The sequence below is a fragment of the Pogonomyrmex barbatus genome, unplaced genomic scaffold (assembly GCF_055798465.1).
Source record: "Pogonomyrmex barbatus isolate J1 unplaced genomic scaffold, ASM5579846v1 scaffold14, whole genome shotgun sequence".
In the NCBI taxonomy this organism is placed as follows: Eukaryota; Metazoa; Arthropoda; class Insecta; order Hymenoptera; family Formicidae; genus Pogonomyrmex; species Pogonomyrmex barbatus.
This window is the reverse complement of record NW_028297110.1, coordinates 5,155,106-5,175,695: the sequence shown is the minus strand read 5'-3', so window position 1 is coordinate 5,175,695 and position 20,590 is coordinate 5,155,106. Positions and strand designations below refer to the sequence as shown.

Here is a 20,590-nt window from a genome sequence, read left to right as displayed (position 1 = left end):
AATACGAATACGCTTGTAGGAATCCCCAAGAAGTATGGACTCCAGTAACGGGATTCCCGCACTCACCTGTCCATCTACATGGAATGGACGATCCGTGCGTTACCGTTGAAGCGGAATTGATATACCGTATTTGCAAGCGAAGTCTTTATAATTTTGATAGAACTACGTTACGGAGAGACGCCACGGAACGTTTGCCGCGAGCGCTGAGTCTAGTCGGGGAAAGCATTTTATCTTGAAGTGAAGCCTCACGATGGGTGTGCCGAAATTTTTCAGATATATCAGCGAGAGATATCCTTGCCTTAGCGAGGTCATAAAGGAACATCAGGTATTGATGGAGAAAGAGAGATAAAGAGAAAAAGAAAAGGAAGGAAAAAAGCAATGTAAATTCCGAATTGAAGTTCTCTTTTCCTATCCTACCTTTGTTTCTTTATCTCTTTTTTTCTTTATTTCAAACTTTTTAAAATATTTTACTTGCCTAATGATTTTTTTTTTACTGTTTCGATCAGCATCACACATCATTAACGATTTCTTGTTTTGTCCTCTCTTTTCAGATACCAGAATTCGATTATTTATATTTGGACATGAACGGTATCATACATGCATGTTCCCATCCGAGTGATGATGTTTGTTTTCGCATCTCGGAGGAAATGATTTTTAAAAATATATTTCACTATATAGAGGTATTATTTAACATGATTCGCCCACAAAAGTTGTTTTTCATGGCGATCGATGGTGTAGCACCTAGAGCTAAAATCAATCAGCAAAGAGGTCGACGTTTTAGATCGGCCAAAGATGCCGAGGTACAAGAGGCTAAAGCCTTAGCCAAGGGTATTCCAATACCTAATGAGAAAAGATTTGACTCAAATTGCATAACCCCGGGAACACTTTTTATGGCTCAATTGGGCGAGCAGCTCAAACGTTTTGTCGAACATAAGATTTCGACTGATGATGCATGGAAAAAGTGTAAAGTATTGTTTAGTGGCTCTGAGGTAATTATACAATGATGTAACTTAAGAGAGACAGATATAGCATGTTTTCTTTTTTTGTTCTCTTTGAATAATATATAAATAGAGATATTTAACATTCAATATAATGGATCAAATTTTTTAGGTTCCTGGTGAGGGAGAACATAAGATTATGGATTATATAAGATATATGAAAGCAAGCAAGGATTATGACAGTAACTCTAGGCATTGTTTATATGGCCTAGATGCCGATTTAATAATGTTAGGGCTCTGTTCTCACGAGCCAAATTTCTCTCTTTTGAGGGAGGAAGTCAAATTTGGTAAACAGCAAGTGAAAACTACTCCTGAGGAGACAAAGTTCTGTCTCCTTCATCTGTCGCTTTTGCGAGAATACATAGAGCACGAATTTTCACCACTCAAAAATAAGCTATCTTTCCCATTTGATATCGAGAAAATAATCGATGACTGGGTTTTAATGGGTTTTCTTGTGGGAAACGATTTTATTCCCCATCTGCCAAATTTACATATTGCTAATGGTGCACTGCCAATTCTGTACCGTGCATATATGGAAGTATTACCAACGCTAGAAGGTATGCCATTAGTTATTAGTATTTTGAAATTTATATCTTTTACATATATAGTTAAATATATTATTTTTCTTTAGGTTACATAAATGAAGTGGGAACGTTAAAGCTTGATCGTTTTGAAAAATTTATGGAGAAACTTAGTCGCTTAGATGTAGAACAGTTTAACGAGCAATACGCTGATATAAAGTTTTTTGAAAGTAAAACAGGTAGAAGGCCCAATGAATCTGAACGTCATGTATATAAGAAATCAGAAGACAGTGATACTGCATCTCCGAAGAAAACACAAAATAAAGATTTAGATGCTCTTATTAAGAGTACTGCGGAGATGGTATTTATTGAAATATACTTTTTAACGACATTGTAGGAAAATAGATAAATAAATAATAATTAACACTTTGTAACAGTCCTTAGGTAATTTTGACGATGATGATATCTTTATAGAAGATAGAGATATGGATTTAATAGATGACGAATCTGATAGTGATATATATAACATGGAATTTGTACAACATAAAAGAGATTATTATATGAATAAATTAGAATATGAAAACGTCGATGAGTGAGTATTAATTTTATAAATGTATGATTTGGCACAAGTTGTCCATATTATTATTTTCACAAATACATTTTGTTTCCAGAGAAGTTTTACGTTCGCAGGCCGAAGGCTATGTGAGAGCGATACAGTGGAATTTGCATTATTATTATCATGGCTGTTGCAGTTGGTCATGGTATTATCCACACCATTATGCTCCGTATATCTCAGACATAAAAGACTTCAAGGATTTAAAGTTGGAATTCGAATTAGGAGAACCTTTCTTACCTTTTCAACAACTGTTAGCTGTTTTACCTGCATATAGCAAGGATCTGTTACCAGAGGCATTTCAATCGCTATTAATAGAGGAATCTTCTCCTATTATCAATTATTATCCACATAATTTTAAAACAGATCTAAATGGAAAGCGGCAGGAATGGGAAGCAGTTGTACTTATTCCCTTCATTGATGAAAAACTGTTGTTGTCTGGTAAGTGGTATCCTTTTCTGTGTCTCTTGGAGATATGCATATCTATATGAAATAAAATTTATATATTTAAATAAATTTTAATAAAGCTTTATTTTGATATATTAGTATAAAATATATTAAAAATTTTTTTATTCATCCATAATAGCCATGCAACCGCATTTATCGAAATTAACAACTGAAGAACGAGCAAGGAACAATCATGGACCAATGTGTCTATATTCATATACCGAAGAAATCCGAAGTGTTCACAAGGCGACAGTATACTTTCCAGAATTCGTTAGTCATGCTCAAGTAAAATTGATGAATCGCGATGATATTTTCGTCCCGAGAGAACAATTAATTAGAGGATTGTCTCCAGATTTTAATCTCAATCTTTATTATCCAGGATTTCCTATATTGCGACACTTGAATCATGTAGCGCATTTAGAAAAAGCCAAAGTATATATCGTTGGAATTTGATATCACTTGAAATCTTGATTGTCTTGTTATATAAACATTTTTATAGGTCAAAGTATTTCAACAACATTCAATTGGAGAAAATATGATTTTAACTATAATATCAAAGCCAACACATAATCTGACAACTTTGGCGTCGGATCTATTGGGGCATAGTGTTTATGTGGAATGGCCTCATTTAAAAGAAGCTCTTGTAATTGGCGTGGCCGATTGTGATACGAAACTTAGTTTGATCGATCCATTAAGCAGTTACAACCAAGATAATTTGAAGAAAGAAGATGTGAAAGGCACTTTACTTGCGGAATGGAAAGAACACAAGAAACAAATCAAAGACATGTAAGACAGCACCCATGCTCTTATCAATAATGAAATAATATTGAAAATGTAATGTAATATGGTATTATATGATATTAAGTACGTAACGATATATTTTAGATACATGTCTCGTCTTGGAATAGATATAGGTGAAACGGACGTATTGCTTTACGTTCGTTTATTCCTGGGTAACAAATATATTTTCGGTAGTCAAGGAAAAGTCACAATTGAAAAACAGTGGAATGATTATCCTGCTGTTTATGCTTATCAGACTATAGTCAAAGATCTTTTTGTCTATCGTGAGAAATTACCAGTCTACGAAACTATGCATGATATTTTTATACCAGGAAGCTTCTGTTTCATGCTGGGACATCCATATTATGGTGCAATGGGAGAGGTACAAGGCATATGTTAGATAACTATATCATATTTTTAATTAACAGCAAAATTATTCGATAAATCGACTTTAAATTCATTGAAATCGCGTGTAGTTTTACTTAGAGTATTTTCTGAATTTACAGGTTATTCAAAATAAGGATAGTTCAAAATCACGTAGAATTAAAATTTCTATAAAAGCTATAAGGGAGCCTGCATTTGAGTTCATTAAACAAGCCTATGCGCAACAGAAGACTCGGTATATGCATGGTAGTATTGCTGCGCAACGTCTTGGAATAAGCAGTCATCTTTTGAGTAGAATTACTGGGACAATTTATGTTATACAACCATCGAAGGATGAACTTTCTAAATACAATCTTGGATTGAACCTAAAGTTTAATAAAAGGAATGAGGAGGTAAAGAAATGTACATAAGAACAAATTTGATTCATTGTTACATTAAATATAATTTTATAGACAATTGATATATACATTTTAAATTATTTTCTCTTTTTAATCTGTCAAAATTTTTGTAGGTACCTGGTTATACTAGAAAGGAGAATAGTCAATGGTTATATAGCACGAAAGCAATCGAACTAATTCGAAATTACATGGTGAAATGTCCAAACTTGTTCGAACGTTTGGCACAAAATGTAACAAATGATATTTTCCAAGAGGAAGAATTATTCGAGAAAGGGTACATTATATATATTTTCTTATTCTCTTTTTCTAAAAAAAATATATGTATAGTAATGATATAATAATGAATATTATGTAGATCGGATGGGTTGAAAGATACAGTTGCATGGCTGAAAACAGAATTACATGATATGGAGAGTCGCCCTTGCGGTATGGAGGTCATCGAAACAGACTTGATAAAACAGATTGAGGAAGAAACAGAGGAACACTTGAAGATTTCCGAAACGGCAAAAGTAGTCTTCATGCAAGTGAAGCCGCAATTACTTTATAAACCGGGTTTACATATGCGCAGCGTGCCGCCCGATCCAAATTCCCAAAATCGTTTGTTCGATAGAATTCGCTGTGTCAGAAGCGGCTTTAGTGTACCGCTCGGAGAAAAAGGGACTATCATAGGAATACGAAAGGGGAACAATCCAGCAGATACCATGTATGATGTTTTGTTCGATAAGCCATTCATTGGTGAGAAACATAACTTCCGGAGACTTCAGACATTAAGTCATTACATAAGATTTAATAGAATATTTTTTTATTTATACAGGTGGACTTACTTTACATGGTTGTTCTCAATTTCGCGGTTACCGTTTGGCACCTACGGATTTCATAAACATCAGCTTCGGCGAAAGAACAGAACAGGGAAATCCGGCGAATGAATCGTTAGATTGCCGAAAGCAAGCGGCGAATTCCGTTTCTCCTAACAATAAGAAAGAGCAATCATTAAAGGCATATCCGCAAATGCAGCTTGCTAAGAAGGGGCTCGAAAAATTGAGTCGCGATATTCGCTTAGGCATGCAACACGGTTCGGCAGAATTAAGTCCAAAAACAATACCGTACAAAGCGGTTCCTCAGAATCCTCAGAATACGCCGCCTAATCAAACGTCTGAGTTCCAAGCGTTATGGAATGAACTGCACAAGATACAGGTTAATATAAATACAGTTAGTGTAGATACAGAATTGTTAGGTCGTTTCATGAATTTTATAAAGATTATTGTTACATGATAGAAGCCGAACGGACCGCCAGAAAAAGCAACATCCAGCCCAATGCCGACAAAAGTCAAGCCGTTTAGCAACAATCATAATACACAATCGGTAAATACAATTGCAATATTTATGGAAAAGGAAAATTTATAAATTCGGTTCAATTTTCTTTGAACTTTTTTGAGACTTAGAAAAAATATGTTACAGCTGCAAGATCCTAGTGCGTTCTTGAAAGCTATGCTAAAGATTCCTGATGTAAATGCACAAACGAGTAAGCAACAAAATAAACAACCAACGCCGCAGCTCGTGACGGCGCCTCAGAAAGTAACGGAAAAAGAGCAAACTTTGGATCCTCCACCTTTGGTGCAACAACTATTCGATGTACGCATCTGTTCAATGCACTTGCATTATGTTTAAACATGTTTAAACATTTAATAATTTTATATAAAAATGTTTTTTTTTTTCAGCACGCTCGACGAACAGAACAGAAAAAAGCAAATCCAGTCTGGTATACAACACAATTGTTAAAACACTTCTCGTATAATGGAGCTGGCATACCAAAATATAATTATGTTAATGACGACAAAACAGGATTAATTACTGCTAACATTATAGTGGAAAATGCAAAGATTTTTAAGGGTGATCCAAGTACCAGTCATGAACAAGCCGCAGAAAGTGCTGCGAAAAAAGCGTACAAGGTAACTCAAAAAATTTATTCCAAAATTGTTTTTAGACTTTATTAATATAATGATTTTTCTTGTCAGGCATTAAATTTGAATAAGGCATCTGCGCATGATGCAAAAATACCAATGGCACCTCGACAACAGTGGTTTAATACTCAACAGAACAACTGGATTCAGAATATCCGACCTCCTGTAATGCCTCCTGCCATGAATCAGATGAAAATGCCGCCAGTTCCACAGACTGTGCCCATGCAGCCTAATTTATTTTATCCAAAGTGGAATCTAAAATTGCCACCGAATCCAGCGTTCGGACAGATCACGTCGTATAGCCAAGGCAGGCAACAGCAAGTGAAACACCAAGGGCAATCAAAAAGTTCTCAGAACGGTTCGAAGGTGGAGATTAAAAACAGTACCGCATTTGTTCCGTTGCAAGCTCAGAAAAAGAGTAGAAATGCTAGTGTACAGCAAGCTTCAAAGGAAACGAATTCAAATGTCAAAAAGAGTTCCAGTCCTAAACAGCAGCAGCAACAGCAGAAGAAACCAGATGAAATACCCAAGGTTCGGAAACAAAACATTAAATTGTCTCTTATTTTGCAATAATATTTATAATGAAGTGGAATAATTAATTCTTTACGCGCAGAGACAGAAATCGGAATTTGTAAATAAAGCCAAGGAGAAAACGTCGAATGAGCCGCAGCAACAGTCGTCACAACAGCCGTCGCAACAAACGCAGCAAAATACAGGGAAATCGTCCAAACCCAGGAAATCACGCGTCGCCGCGAAATTCGGCGCACCACCTTTGTCAAACGGCGGTGAACCGCCCAAGTGAAAACTCTGCTTTGTCTTTGGATGAAGCAATCTTTGCAAATTATATGTAAATATAAAATAATTACACCATCGATTCATCCTTCCTATCACCATTCGTTTTCTACATTTTATAATAAAAAGCAGAACTTCAAGGATTTTCAATGGGCCAGTATACATTTCATTTCGAAGATTACATTGACTATATTGACCCACAAACATTTTTCATACTTATAATACAACTGCATATATCCGTGCACTAAATAACATGTAGACCTTTTCACAAGTCAAAAATGTATATACACGCACCGAACTTATATACATAACTATGTAAAAATATGAGATCAGATGATTGTTTATTTTATATCTTTTGCATTTTTCATGATGAACTGACGTGTCACTTGTCCTAATTAGCATTGCTTGTCATTTACTAATTTTGCGATATTTCATCAGGACAATTTGTAACTACGAGAGAGTTCGAAAATTATTTATTCTGATTATTATTTATCTATATTATGATACATAAAAGACGGAAATAAAACTAAATCATGAAAGCTTTAGTAGATACATCGTTTATGCTATTTTTTTTGTTTATAGTGTACTTTTAGTTTTTGTAAAATACATTGTGCATGATTTAGACTATTCTTGATTATAAGTTTGTATTATTTTTGAGCATAATATCTTTTCTTTTTTTTTTAGGAATATTTTCAGTTTGTAACATTGGACTGCAGAAATCGATTGATTTTATTTTATAATAATGCATCATGCGATTTTTATTGTGACGTATTTGTCAATTTGCATATAGGCATTTAATGTGAAGCAGCATTATGTAAGTGATATATATATATATATTTCAAATATTGTGAAAAAGTGATATTTAAGTGCGTAAATAGAAATGTATATCTTCGACGAAATTTGTCTGTTCCTTCTTTCTTTGTACTACTAACGAAGCAGAAATCAAAATAGAGAAACAAAACTCTAAAGTGTTTCGATTTTATTGTACAATAAAGAAAGCACAGAACACAAATTGTGTGCTAAATATATTTGTAATCTTGATCTCGTGATTATTTTCAATTCGTTTTATATTTCTTCCTCATTTCACAACAATCCTGTATTTAAATTGTGAATTATTACGTTGTTAATTTTAATTACTATTAATTTTAATTATTATTCGATCTGTTTTATATCAGTTTTGTTGTATTCCTTCAAATTATTTCACGCACTTTTAAAAAGAGAAATGAAGAATTCAAAATAGCTTTCTCATTTTAAATTTATATTCCTCGAAACAGAAAGGTATTAGATATATACATTTTTTTTGTATTCTACTATTTTCATTGTAAATTTTTTTCTTATCGCTATTTTTATCTTGCACCACATAGACACTCGACTTCCGTATATATATTCTGTACATATCTGTAAATTAATTGTAAGTGCTTCTATATCACACAATCGATGAATATTTTACAATTTAAGTATATAAATGCATAAATCTGTATAAAACACGATTATATACATTATGCATCGTTTATTATGAAGAGATAAATTATTAATTATGTCAATTTCTGTGTGTTACATATAATCTTAAATCGATCATCTCATACAGTAAAACTTATCCAATCGATATCATGAAAGTTCTATTGTCATAGTCCTGTCTTCTGACGACATTGAATACTAAATTCCTTTAGTACATCACAAAGTCGCCCCCTATTTGTTCTCTCACGTAGAATGCGTGTGATATCATCCTTCTGTATTACAAGGGCAGCAAGGTTTTTTTGATTCTCTAATCCGGCACGTAACCATTGTGCGGTCCATTCCGGACACGTTTTATTCAACGCCAATAGAACTTCGGCATGAGGTTCCAAGTTATTATGAGGCACCGCTCCACCTAAGAGAAAAGAGGAAAGAAATAAATTGGCGATCGGATTCATGTGGCTTCGTGGACGCGTGATCCTGACATGGGAAATGTTTCGCTTACCGACGCAATGCAAAATCGCGGAGACGAGTTCCTGTCCGATCGGTTGAATAAATGTCTGCAGATGCGGGCTCTGCACGATCGCATGACTAAGGAAATGTCCCGCCGCCTTGGCTGTAGGTGTTTCGGGAAGCGTTAGACAAGCAATCCCTATAAAAAGAAAGTAATATAAGTACATTGTATACGATCCTTATGTTTCTAAAGATCAATGACATTATGCTTACCGCATTGCAACATATCTGGTATTTGATCCGGGAATTGTAGCAACAGTCTAGCGTTTTTCTTGCAGATCTGTGCGAGCACGCCCATATATGCCTCCATCAGTTCTGACCACTCGGACAGATCACCTTGCACCAATCTACACGCCTTCACGCCATTCAATGTTATTAAGCTCATCTCCGCGAGCACCGGACTTACAATGTTATCCGGATCTCTGCCGAACAGCAATACAAGCTGCTTTAACAAGTTTAACGCGGCTGGATGCGGCCAGATCTTGTAGGAAGTTGACAAAATCGTCAGCAAGGGTCGCGCCTCGATTTCTGGCTGCCGCAATGCCGGCAGGGATCGCAATGCACACATGTGCATTGCCTCCAACGTGGTATTGTCCTGGCTCCATTCGGGATGCGTGATGATCTGATTGAATACTGGCAGCACACCTTCCAACACAGCCTTACCGATCGCACCCTCAATCGTGCTAAAAAACATAGTGACCATTCTCAGGTAATTCGTCACGCCAAGCCGCGCTGTGAATAACGGCTGACCCAATAGCTCCTTTATCTTCGTCAGACACAATCCTAACGTCGCTTCCAGATGCACGAGTTGCTCTTCCATCGAAGACAACACATTAAGCAACTTTCCGGCCGCGTACATAAGCCGCAAGCCCTCTCCACCACCGGGTTCAACATTCGGTAGTGTCTGACTAATGGTATGAAGAATGGACGGTGCAAAAGGAGCGAGATATGGTCCGCATTCTCTCGTAATATCTTTCAGTGCCATACTCGCGAACGGTGCTGTCGCAGAGCCGTTGGTCAATCCTTGAGTAACAAGTTGTAGTACTTTTTCCAGCCAAGGTTCGGGATGCTCTCCTATCCATTCGGCGTACGCGCCCAGCGTCGAACAAGCGCACGTCAGTACCTAATTGCGAATTGAATCAAATGTTAGAAAAAAAAAACTTTCAAAGTTAATCACATTTATTTCAAAAATATACAGAAAGGTAATCACGATTAATCGCTATTTTCAAGAAAGTAACTGTACATACCTCTTCGGGATAAAGATGGTAAGGTATATGAATGAGAATCAAGTTTATCAGAGCAGGAATATAACGACATTCTTGCGTGCCAACGCTTTCGGCCAGAGCTTTAAGCGCATGCAATGTTGATTCTACATGGGTCCAAGATGAATCCTCCATGCTTAATCTTTGTCCAAGAAGTGCCAAAAGATCATTGCCGAGAACACTGTAGCAGTAATCCAACGTGTCCGCCACATCTTGTCTGTAACATCTGAAGAGCTCGCGCTCATCCGCATTCCCTCGCTCGTTCGGAGATATAGGTAATGTCGATTTTCGCAGCAATGCTTGAGCTAATCGGAAATAGATAGGCTTTAACGCTTCTAGAGCTCGGTTCTCCAATGGTTGATCCAGCGTGGCGAGATCATCCTGCAATGCGTACCAGAATCCAAATGGGATACAACTACGCGTCTCATCCGTAGGATAACGTCCCTCCTGTTCCGAGCATTCCAATAGCAACTCGATCAGTCCCATAGCCGTCCACGTATGTGCCTCATCGGAATTCTCAACCAGAGCAATCAAAAACGCTCGACTATGAGCCTCACCAATAGCAGTTAATATCTCGCAGAAGAACTTTCTATTGTATTGCTTTGCCATTAACACTAGACTCTTGGCCCACTCCCAGAACGTCTGAGGTCGTTTATGAAGCTCATAGTGAGTTACAATCATGATTAAACACTCTTGTACTATATCCCATGTCTTACTATTCTCAATGTCATCATGACTTTCTTCTCTTTAATAGAAAAAAATTGAGGTTTTGTTTAATAATTTTAACTCACACCTATATTATTTATTCTGTTACTTTTAATTTAATCGAAAGACCTAATATATGTCAGACTTTTAACAAATATTTTCTTTATCACAATATATAATTAAAATTTATATTGTTCTTTAGTAATATAAATATACCTGTTAGGTGCGTAATGAGCTGCAGCCACTAATAAATAAGGATAGATTTGGCCGGTGGTTTCTAAAGGTAGTTGACCAACCTTAAGCCACGCTTGAGCGCATTCCAATGCTAAAGAATATAATACACTGTCATTGCCTTGAGAATCTGGATTACACATTGAAAAAACCTGTTGCAGAAACCATACGGTTTGGCACCAGCTGTTGATCAAGTTAACAAGAGCTTCTCGCAGTTTGGCACTCTTCGCTTCGTGTTTCTTCTCATACTGATCAAAAGTAATCGCATGTTATTTTGTCGAAAAGCAAACATTAAGTACTTAACCTCCAATCTATATAAGATGTTTTACCTCAACAGGAAGTGTTGAGAGTACTCGAAGCAATAATTCTAATGCAGATGGGGAATTATAAGGTAAAATATCCAGCAATTCATCCACTATACTCCTATCCTTTTCCCCGTTTCCCCCACTGTAGACATTGGCCACAAATGCAGCTAACTGAAAGCAACATCGGCAATTCGTAGATCATATGAAAATCTATAATCCAATAATTTATAATGCACTTGTTTGTCTTAAATAACAATGAGAAATATATTACTGCCTGACAAAGCTTCGTAAGAATACATGAGGGAGTGTTGGGTCTTCTCAAACTATTGAGCAAACGTTCCCTTAATACCGGATACTCAATTTCAGGCACTTCATTCCACTGCTTGGATATCTTCGCGTGCAGAGTCGTCGCCGCAAAAAATTGTACTTCAAATGACTAGAAAAATAATAAAACCTTTATACATCTCAAAAAAGGAAGTGAGTCAGCTGTGCTTGTATCATTCAAAAAAACTTGTCTCCAAATATTTTCAGCTTGTCCCCTTACTATGTCGCTACTTCATACCATTGTTCAAAAGCAATGTCAAAAACATTGCAACATTTCTGGAGTATCCAATTGGATTCTGCAACGAGTGACGAGAAAAACGCATAATAAGAAGACAAAACCGAAGTTCGCATGGGAAAGAAAGAAAGAGAAATTCTCGCTGATATAAGGACCTTGGAAGGATCCAAAAGTTGCCAGACAAAGTGCCAGGCCTCGGGGGAGGTTTGTACCCGCAGGAGCCACGAGTGCGCCTCGTTGTTGCCCGCCGAGTAAAATTGCCTGACCGCGTCGTCGACGATCGTTGCATAATCCATGCCAAGCGTTTCGCGCGACAGACGTTATCCTCACAGCATACGCGCCTCTTATTAGGGCAATCCGCACGCGGAGAGAATCAACACGACTGCGGTTCCGTCACAAACGTTTGTACATTTAATCAGTTCTTCAACTGATTGCACGTCCTTCCAGTCTCTTATCATCTTATTTTGAGAAATTCAATAAAACTCGTATGTTTTCCATCCGCGCGATGACACATAACCTAATCTAACCTAACTCGAACTGAATAATCCTAATCTAACTTACTAACTCACCATGGCCATCTTTACGTAAACGTGAGAATTAAAATTACAAATTTCGGAGATTTAAAATTATACTAGATATAGCGTCAGCTGCTTATATACAAAATAGAGCTTATATACAAATGAAGTTTCAATCCTTCAGGAATTTTCCATCTTGCAGTCAATCAACAGATTTAAAAACATTTATCGTATGGCAAATGCAATAAGCCTTGTCTATTTTTGTTAATATCTATTAACTTTAATTTTATCTTTTACTTTCAAAATTTAATGAAAATAAGAAGTAAATTAAACCAAGATAGTCTTTCTAATTAGTAAAAATAAAGCTTTTGATCTCGATAAAAAAAAGCGTTCCAAAATGAAATCGGACAAGATCATTGATAGATAACTTTTCAAACGCCATACGTATATTGAAAGCGCGCGCTTTTTTTTACTCGCTACTTTAGGGAGACACTTGTTCCTGTGTAAATTTTTTTTATTTTTTTTACACTGTCGGAGATATAAACAGTATATTGTAGTTATTTTCTTATAAATATGTACAATATTACATATCACTAAAATAACAAATATCAGATTTGTTCTTCATAGTCGAGTTTCTCGTATACATTTCCATCTCTCTTCTTTCTTCCAGCATTCTATAAAAAAATTACGTAATTTATATTTATATTTTAAATATAAAAAATATAAATGATGTGTACATATATATATATATATATATATATATATATATATATATATATAAAATGTGTATATATATATGTAAAGCGATATATAATATCAAACATTTCTAATAATGTAAGTATACATAGTAATGTAAGTAAACATTACACTAAAACAAAAAAATGTCAGAGATATTAAATAAAAAATATATATAAACTTATATACATTCCGTGTAATGCATTATAAATATATACTTACATTAGAAATGTTTGGTATTACATATCGCTTTCTATCTATTGGAATTTAAACATGCAAATTACCCAGATAGCACGCATGTCTAAAAGACACCTAAAAGACATCTTATAAGAGATGTTTTTAAAATTTTACTAAAAAAGATATCATAAGAAAAATAAATACGTCTTTTGGACATGTCTTAAAGATATCTTAAAAAATGTATCAATTTATTAGATAATTTCAAATTCTGTCTCGTATTCTTTCTCTTGTCAATACTTTCCATATAATTAATTTTTATGCCATTATAGAATATCTAAAAGACTCCAAATAAGATCTGAAAGATATCTAAAAAATGTCATTTATTGAAAAATAAGACATCTTTAAGACATCCCAAAGATAAATCGGACCATAAGACACCTCAAAGACGTCTTTTTTTATATTTTAATAAGACGTCTTATAATATTTAAGACGTCATAACGTTCTCTGGATAGCAGTATACTTTATTCTCACAGTGTACATTACTGCATTGAACCGAAAGTAATTTAGGGCCTAGGATGGGATTTGCGACGTAATAAGGAAATTTGGCCATTCCATTACAAGCTGCTCCATATTCTCCCTTTATATTCAACGCAATCACCCCACCGAAGAAGTTAGGATAATGCTGAGCGATTCTGCTAATCGCCTTCTTAGCAGCAATAGTCGGTGGTGCTCCATAACGCATTTCTTCTACCGCTAGGAAGCTACAAGAAATCAACTTAATTTTAGCTCGATACCTGCTACGGATATAACATATCTTGTATGAATGCTACCTCGGCAAAAATCGCATCATAATATCTCCGTCACCGGTACCGGCTGCCGCGCCGACCTCCTGGTCGGCGTACGCGCCAGCTCCAGCAATAGGAGAATCCCCGATGCGGCCAGGTATCTTGTACTTGGCGCCGTTCGTGGAAGTACCGGCCGCTGTACGTCCCTGCGAGTCTATAGCGAGTATACTGATCGTATCGTGATTCTCCTCGCTTCCTACTAGCATGCTTTCATCGTCTTTTATGTCGCTCGCATGATATGGCCCACAACTAGTTTCTGGATCCGGCACGACGTTCTAAGTACAATAAAAGTTATATAAATCATCTTATCAACGAAATATACCTCTCAACGAAATATACATAAGATATACTCAAGATATACATAAGATAATGATAAGATACAGAAAGAGCACGATTTCTTTTTCAGTACCTTCCAAAAGTTGGGCTGACACTTGTTCTCTTTCCAATCTGTCCACATTTTCTTGGATTCTTCCGTTTGCAGAGACTCCTTCTTGAATCCCATCTTCTCAGCGAAATCCGTAGCAAGGTCTCCGCCTAGTAAAGAATGTTTCGTATGCTCCAGTACTTTGCGAGCGACCGAAATGGCGTTCTTCACGTTCCGTAATCCTCCTACTCCACCTACATCCATTGCTACTCTATTGAAAAGCATATTTCTTGAATGCAATCATACAGTTTAACGAAATAGAAATTCCTCCGCTGCGTGAATTGCTTTAATCACCCGTCCATAATAATAGCATCCAGCGTAGTTTCTCCACATTCATCTGGACTGCCACCGAATCCCACAGTCGTGCGACATCTCTGCTCTTCACAAAGGGAACATCCTTCCTCTATCGCATCCAAAGCGCTTCTCTTCTGATTGTATATTACATCCCATGCTAAAAATGACAATGTTTTTAAAAATTGCCAGAAAATTTAGATTGCTAGAAAATATAGAAATGCTAAATATAGAAATACAGAAAATTTAGAAATGTTTCTGCTCTTGACAAGTTGATTGACATTAGATATCTTAATACCTTTCTCCGTTGCGGATTTATAATCCCATGTAATGACTATCACAGGAAAGCTGTTGTTGAAGGTATTATAATTCTGTTTGTCGATTGCATCGATGAGGAAGCAGGTTTCAAATAGCAATAAGATTCCTACAAAGTTGGCGAACCTCATTCTGTTTGCTTGTAGTCTCTGGAAAAGCACGAGAGTATAAGCTATAAGCTTAAATAGCATGAACTTTGCACAAAGAAAAGGTATGGAGGGAGAAGATATCTCTGATAAGTAGGATATACTGACATACTTGGTATTGTTTGATACTATAAATAAATAAAATCATGCCCTGATAATACATTGTATTACCAAGCGACCTGCTTTGCATGTAATAATACAAATGTTTACTGCATATATAAGGTGTCCAAGAAAACATTTATTATTTTAATAACACAATAATATCATATTAAAAATCATATTTTATGAAATTTATGGGATTTAAAATTTCATTGTCATAAAACTTTAGTTCATAAAATTTTATTTCTGATTTATTATTAATCTGATGTTTTGTAAAGATACATATGTGTCTATGATACAATAATGTATGATTTTTATTTAAAACTGTCATTGATATTAACTGTATTTAATTGTCCAAATGAATATTCGTAAAAAAAATATAGTTTCGATTGATTATGATCTAAATTTAAAATTTAAATATTGAGAATTTCTAGAAAATTCTTAAAATTGTGCAATATCATTAAGATAGTGCAATCTTCTTAGTAATTATATTCTTCTGATAATTTGTAAATCTTTTTTACTTTGCAAGATTTTTTTTCGTTATCCAATCTAAATTCTCGAGTTTGCAATTTTAGAAATTCTTAAAAATTCTTAAAATTATAAATAGAATCTTTTGCTGATTTTGCCGATTTTGTATTTTTCTGATATTTTATTGAGTTTCTTTATTTCCATGAGTTAAAATTCCAAATTCGCAATTCTTGGAATGTTATATAAACTGTTTTTCTTATCGAATATTTCATCAATTTTTTTCAAGAATTTAAATTTTTATGTTAGTATCTCCAAACTTAAAATTCTACTGCGACATATTAGCAATACATACATACATATACATATAAAATCGGGAACAGTTGACAATATTGATTGTCGATTAGAATTTCTTGAAAGTTGATAACGATATTTTTTATCTATTTAATGTGTGTGTATAAAAGTTTGTAGAGTTTAAAATTTCATCATTGTAAACTTCAATTTATAATTTTTTTTAAATTTACTATTAATCTGATATATATATATATATATATATATATATATATATATTTATAAAATATCAGATTAATAGTAAATCATATCGACAATCAATAATGTCAACTATTCTAAATTCCATTTGAATTCTGTCCATTTGAGTCAACAAAAATTTTTACAGGACTTTTTAATAGTACCTAGTCGATGATAAACTCAATTAGATTCTTCAGTATAACTTAACACATTGCAACATGTATATCGTTTACCGTGTTCGATATATAAGGCTAGTTCCTCATGCGGCGTAACTTGCGTCATCTAATCAAGTCGTTTCAACTATTCTACACAACCCGCCCAAATTCTCATTTACAGACGATTTGATTGACGTGAATTACATTTACGCAAGTTACGCTGCATGAGGAGGCAGTCTAATACCTTTTGTTTCTAAGCTCATGGTCAAAAGATATACAATCAAATTTATTTATCGTGACAGTCGACAGAAAAACGCGATTCTCCATTCGTTCACATGAATGAATTTCATGAAACAGCTGATGATACCTCCTTCACCTTGTGTACCAGATAGTAATCGCTTTCAGGAAAAAGAAATGTACAAGATCGTATAACAATATTATTTAATAGTCAACAGTGCTTAATTCGATTGACACCTCAATAGTCTGTGAGGTGTGATCTGTTAATTATATAAACGACTTCTATTCGACTGAAAATGTCTTTCAAAAAGGATTTGAGGTTACTCGTGAAACCATATTACTTAATAAATATTCTCCTCAGCATCTCCTACATTCTCTCAAAGCGCTTTCCTGTAATCTGTAATTACATATTTGTTCAAGACGACTGCGAGCTCGATGGAGTAAGTAATATCGATTGACAAATCAATTTTGACAGCATTCATTTATTTTTTTAAATACTTTCAGAGGGAGACAGAGATTCTCTTTTTTCTTATGATTGTCATCATGATGAGGACGAGGAAAACTGGCAGTGTAACGATGATAAATTACTTGACGTCTAGTTTTGTGTATACAAAAGTGGCAAATCTGATTCTCTGGTTTTATGCAGATGTACGAATGGGCATTCTATTTGCATTTATTTTTATATGTAAGTCAAAACGATCTCTCCCCAATATAGTTTATTATACTACAAATGATATCTTGTATATGCAGTATGTGCGTTAATATTGCCGGAGCCAACATATCAAGGGCCTGAAAATGTGATCTATTTGCATGGAGCCGATGGACTGCAGGAAGAATTGCAACGCGACACGAGAGTAGTTTGGCTGGTAGCGTTCTACACTGCATGGAATCCAGCCTGTGTAACTTTCGCACCGATATTCTCTGAGCTCTCTGTGGAGTAAGTAACTTGCAATCTAATCTTTTTCTTGATGTAAGAAAGAATATTCTATTTTTAGATGTGTTCCATTTGATACTTATAACATTTTTGGATTCATATCATCTATGTTATTTGCCGAACGTTAAATAGGAATAAATAATGTTTATAAACATCAATGGACTCAATATGGCTATCATTGAAAATTATTGATTTACAGATACACATTGGAGAATTTCAAATTTGGTAAAGTGGATATCGGAAGATATCCAGATGCAGCTAAAAGGCATCGTATCAGCGATGCCAGTACAAGTAAGCAGTTACCAACGTTAATACTTTTCAAAAGTGGAAGGGAAATAGAGCGACGTCCATACATGGATCATAAAGGAAAATTTGTCAAGTTTCTCTTCTCATTGGTATATTGAAGTTCAATTCATTTTAACTTATAAAAATTTTAACTTATGTAGTTCTGTTTTTTACTTGTTTGAATTTTTCAGGATAATGTTAAGGCTGCATTGGATCTCAATAATATTTATAACGATTGCAAAAAGAATCTTATCAAGAGGAAAGAGAAGAAATCGTTGAAAACAGAATAATAAAATAAAATTTAGACATTTAATGAGAAAATGCAGTTCGCACAGCTAAGCAAGACGAACTTTTACCGTGTAGAAAAGCTAGCTAACGCGTTATCTTGAATCCTGATTAAAATTATAAGGATTTGTGTAAATATTTTATTGTGTATTATGATCTACAGTGTTTTCATCTGACTTCAAGCAGTTATTTGTATATAATATTTCATTATTACAGTGATATCATGTATTGCATGATGTGTGGTGCAAAACACACACACACACACACACACACACACATATATATATATATATGTGTCGAATATAAATATACAAATATTACCTCTGAAGAATATAAATATAAATTATAATTATAAATATAAATATTACGCTTATAGTTGTGTAAAAAAATGGATTTTGAAATAATTTTGTTGAATCATCAATTATACAGAGCGATTACTGATATATAATGAACAATTACTACTGTTATAAAAAGTAAGGTTGATATTATCTACTTTCAATCGTTTCCATCAATTAAATCTTGTATCAGTTCGCTGCCGATAAGATTTGTGGATCGAAGCGGGATTGAAGTGAGCGCAATTTGTCGCGTTTTCATCGATTCAAATCTGATTCTACGTATTAGGAGCGAATTAAGATATCGATGGAAACTAGACCAATTCTTCACAAAAATTTAATTCATAAGGTGCATTTCATGCGTAGCATGCAGTCGCAGTAGTTCGCTGTTATTGATTAAAGTTTGTTTACTAGCTAACGCACTTTCGATGCAAGATAATTTGACCGCACCTCGCTTTGTTGATTGGAAGTTGAACTGGACGAACAAATCCTCTGCAATAAAACAGGAGAAACTTAGCAGCGTATAGCGTAACATATATTAATGAATATAAGAGAATGGCATCAAATGAGGTATAGAAACATATTTATGATGTCACATGATGTTGTTAATTAATTATTTCGAATAAGTAATAACAAGATTATTTATGTATATAAAATCATAACCTCAATTTATCAACAAGTCGAGAATATAAATAATAAATCGCAATTGTTGTAATCTTTTAAAGCTTGTTTATTATAAGTGATCTTATAATTTAAAATGATCTTATAATTTATAGTTTATTTTACACGAAAAAAATTTTGGTGTTTATTTAATGGAAAATTACATACTTTATGTAACTTAATACAGTTTAAATGTACTGATTTATTTTTCTGTTAGATAATAATACCTGATAATATATGTGGAATTTGTGAAAAAATAATCGAAGATTCGTTAGTTCCAACTCATGAATGCTTCGAAGGATATAAAGAGCTCATTATTGATAATAACAAAATTTATCCAGTATCTGGTAAATATAAATAAAAATAATGTATAATTCTTGAAAAAAATTAAAATAACTATATATAATGATTTTTTATATAGATACTGCCGGTATAATACGACGTGCTATGGAGCATGACGTAGAAGACATTGTATACGATGAACCATCAAGTCATCCAAATACAGATAATGATGTTGCGCTTGAGGGATCATTTATTTGTCCGCTATCCGAAATGAGCGAAAATATTTTACTCAAAAATATTTTACTCAATAATTTTTCTAATTCAACGGAACTAGAAGAATGGCTTATTGAAAAGTGTGAAAAACAGGAAGTGTTATGTAATTATGGTCTATTAGCACAAAGCAACAGTGCAATAACTGCTAAATCATGGGATGCGGTTTCGGAATCTCTGCAAGATATTAAAAATATGACATTGGAAGATCCGTGAAACGATAAACATTAACATAAAAAATAAAGCTTGTGTATTAAACAAATTAAATAAAAACAAAGTTACTAACACAAATAAAAATCCATAAACAAATGAATTAAAGTTAAGAAGGAATGATACAAATCATTATTTGTTATGATTAAATTAACTAGTTATTTCTTTTGAATTTTCATTTGTTGTTCGGTTGTTGATCTTGTTTTTATTTTCTACATACTTGTTAAAATTTTTTGATAAAGATAATTAGCTATTTTGCTAAAGTACTGTATGTATTTCTTTAGACATTTAAGTCTAAAAGAAGCTGCAAAAAGGGAGAATTACAAGATAGTTATATAGTTATTATTGTAAAGATAATTATTATTGTAAACTGACTGAAGAAAAATTGCCTAGTGGGTCCGACAAGCATATATACACACACACACACATATATATACACACACACACACACACACACAGGATGTCCGGTATCATCT

General features: G+C 34.2%; 4 protein-coding genes across 6 annotated transcripts; 2 read left to right on the top strand and 2 right to left on the bottom strand.

Moving 5' to 3' along the window:
* Positions 1-39: 39 nt before the first annotated feature.
* On the top strand, positions 40-7,935 carry pcm (5'-3' exoribonuclease pacman). The gene is made up of 19 exons (XM_011644524.3): positions 40-325; positions 552-989; positions 1,111-1,555; positions 1,630-1,880; positions 1,957-2,111; positions 2,191-2,573; positions 2,719-3,011; positions 3,079-3,365; positions 3,465-3,741; positions 3,866-4,135; positions 4,255-4,415; positions 4,497-4,876; positions 4,956-5,335; positions 5,417-5,503; positions 5,600-5,773; positions 5,860-6,090; positions 6,157-6,633; positions 6,716-6,949; positions 7,579-7,935. Exons 1-18 carry the CDS (start codon positions 251-253, stop codon positions 6,902-6,904), a joined length of 4,953 nt encoding a protein of 1,650 aa, XP_011642826.2. The 5' UTR covers positions 40-250; the 3' UTR covers positions 6,905-6,949; positions 7,579-7,935.
* Positions 7,936-8,131: 196 nt separating this feature from the next.
* cdm (importin-13-like protein cdm) lies at positions 8,132-12,497 on the bottom strand. Its single transcript, XM_011644525.3, has 8 exons — positions 12,080-12,497; positions 11,637-11,801; positions 11,390-11,536; positions 11,046-11,308; positions 10,110-10,869; positions 9,076-9,985; positions 8,855-9,001; positions 8,132-8,764 (listed from the first exon to the last, which is right to left on the bottom strand). Exons 1-8 carry the CDS (start codon positions 12,218-12,220, stop codon positions 8,520-8,522), a joined length of 2,778 nt encoding a protein of 925 aa, XP_011642827.2. The 5' UTR covers positions 12,221-12,497; the 3' UTR covers positions 8,132-8,519.
* Positions 12,498-12,932: 435 nt separating this feature from the next.
* On the bottom strand, positions 12,933-16,824 carry LOC105430803 (N(4)-(Beta-N-acetylglucosaminyl)-L-asparaginase-like). 2 transcript variants are annotated; one of them, XM_089073204.1, is made up of 7 exons: positions 16,698-16,824; positions 15,210-15,375; positions 14,915-15,071; positions 14,606-14,831; positions 14,182-14,471; positions 13,883-14,112; positions 12,933-13,113 (listed from the first exon to the last, which is right to left on the bottom strand). In XM_089073204.1, coding segments are annotated over exons 2-7 (1,053 nt in total). In that variant the 5' UTR covers positions 15,358-15,375; positions 16,698-16,824; the 3' UTR covers positions 12,933-13,111. The 2 variants fall into 2 exon arrangements, with proteins under 2 accessions (XP_088929330.1, XP_088929329.1); XM_089073203.1 differs by having other exon boundaries at positions 16,629-16,770.
* A 328-nt stretch (positions 16,825-17,152) lies between these two features.
* LOC105430802 (thioredoxin-related transmembrane protein 2 homolog) lies at positions 17,153-20,201 on the top strand. 2 transcript variants are annotated; one of them, XR_016138440.1, is made up of 7 exons: positions 17,153-17,296; positions 17,361-17,541; positions 17,607-17,793; positions 17,990-18,185; positions 18,267-19,262; positions 19,570-19,699; positions 19,774-20,201. XR_016138440.1 is itself a non-coding variant. In XM_011644522.3 (5 exons), the coding sequence occupies exons 1-5, from the start codon at positions 17,153-17,155 to the stop codon at positions 18,363-18,365; spliced, it is 807 nt and encodes a 268-aa protein (XP_011642824.1). In that variant the 3' UTR covers positions 18,366-19,553. The 2 variants fall into 2 exon arrangements, 1 of the variants encoding a protein (XP_011642824.1); XM_011644522.3 differs by lacking the exons at positions 19,570-19,699; positions 19,774-20,201 and having other exon boundaries at positions 18,267-19,553.
* The last annotated feature ends 389 nt before the right edge of the window (positions 20,202-20,590 follow it).